The sequence below is a fragment of the Haliaeetus leucocephalus genome, unplaced genomic scaffold, assembly GCF_000737465.1.
Source record: "Haliaeetus leucocephalus isolate CR32 unplaced genomic scaffold, Haliaeetus_leucocephalus-4.0 Scaffold1000, whole genome shotgun sequence".
NCBI lineage: Eukaryota > Metazoa > Chordata > Aves > Accipitriformes > Accipitridae > Haliaeetus > Haliaeetus leucocephalus.
In genome coordinates, this window is record NW_010973436.1 from 1,610,778 (window position 1) to 1,611,554 (window position 777).

The following is a 777-nucleotide window of genomic DNA, read 5'->3' on the forward strand; positions in this document are numbered from 1 at the left end:
TCCCGGTGCGGTGCCGACAGCCCCGTTACCGGCCCCCGTCGGCTGTCGGCACCGCACCGGGAGCTGGACGCCGGCACGGCCCCGGGGCTCCCCGTCCCGTTGCAGGGCTGAGGACCCCAGGGGGACTCAGTGGGGGTCGGACGAGCCCCGGGACGGACGCACGGACACCCCCCCCGGGTGGTGGGGGGGGGCTGCCCATCCCGCTGTGGGCTGGGTCCGCGCTGGGCGGAGGGACCGGGGGCGGACCGGGGCTGGGGGCTGTCCCGCGGGTGTCCGGGGGCGGACCGGGGGGCCTTGCAGGGGGCGGGGCGGTGCTGCCAGCCCCGGGGGCTGTGGGGTTCCCGGTGGCGGCTCTGACAGCGGAGCGGTCCCAGCGGGCGGCGGAGGCAGCACCGACCGCCCCCGGCCCGGCCATGTCGGAGCCCGCCGCCCCCGCGGCCGGCGACAAAGGGCCCCGGCTCCAGGTAGGGCTCCGGTGCGACACTCCCCCCCCCCAGGTGCCCGGGGCAGTCTCCCGGTGCGGCGCCTCGGTGGCCCGGGGCAACTCCCGGTGTAACCCCCGGGGCAGCTCCCGGTCTCCCCATGCAACCCCCGGTGCAGCCCCCGGTTCTCCCATGCAACTCCCTGTGCAGCGCCCCCCCGCCCCCCGCCCCGGTGTCCCGGTGCGACCCCCGGTGCAGCCTCCCACCGTCCCTCCGCTGTTCTGGTGCAGCAATCCGGTGTCCCGGTGCAGCCCCCTGCCCGGGACAACTCCCGTTGGAGCTCTCCGGTCCCCCG

At 78.6% G+C, this 777-nt stretch overlaps 1 protein-coding gene across 1 annotated transcript in view; it reads left to right on the forward strand.

The window, feature by feature from the left end:
- Positions 1–379: 379 nt before the first annotated feature.
- SYPL2 (synaptophysin-like 2) overlaps positions 380–777 on the forward strand; it is a 4,432-nt gene continuing 4,034 nt past the window's right edge. The window contains exon 1 of the mRNA XM_010584580.1: positions 380–464. Within this exon, the coding sequence (XP_010582882.1) occupies positions 414–464 (51 nt within the window). The 5' untranslated portion in view covers positions 380–413. The remainder of the gene's footprint in view (positions 465–777) is intronic.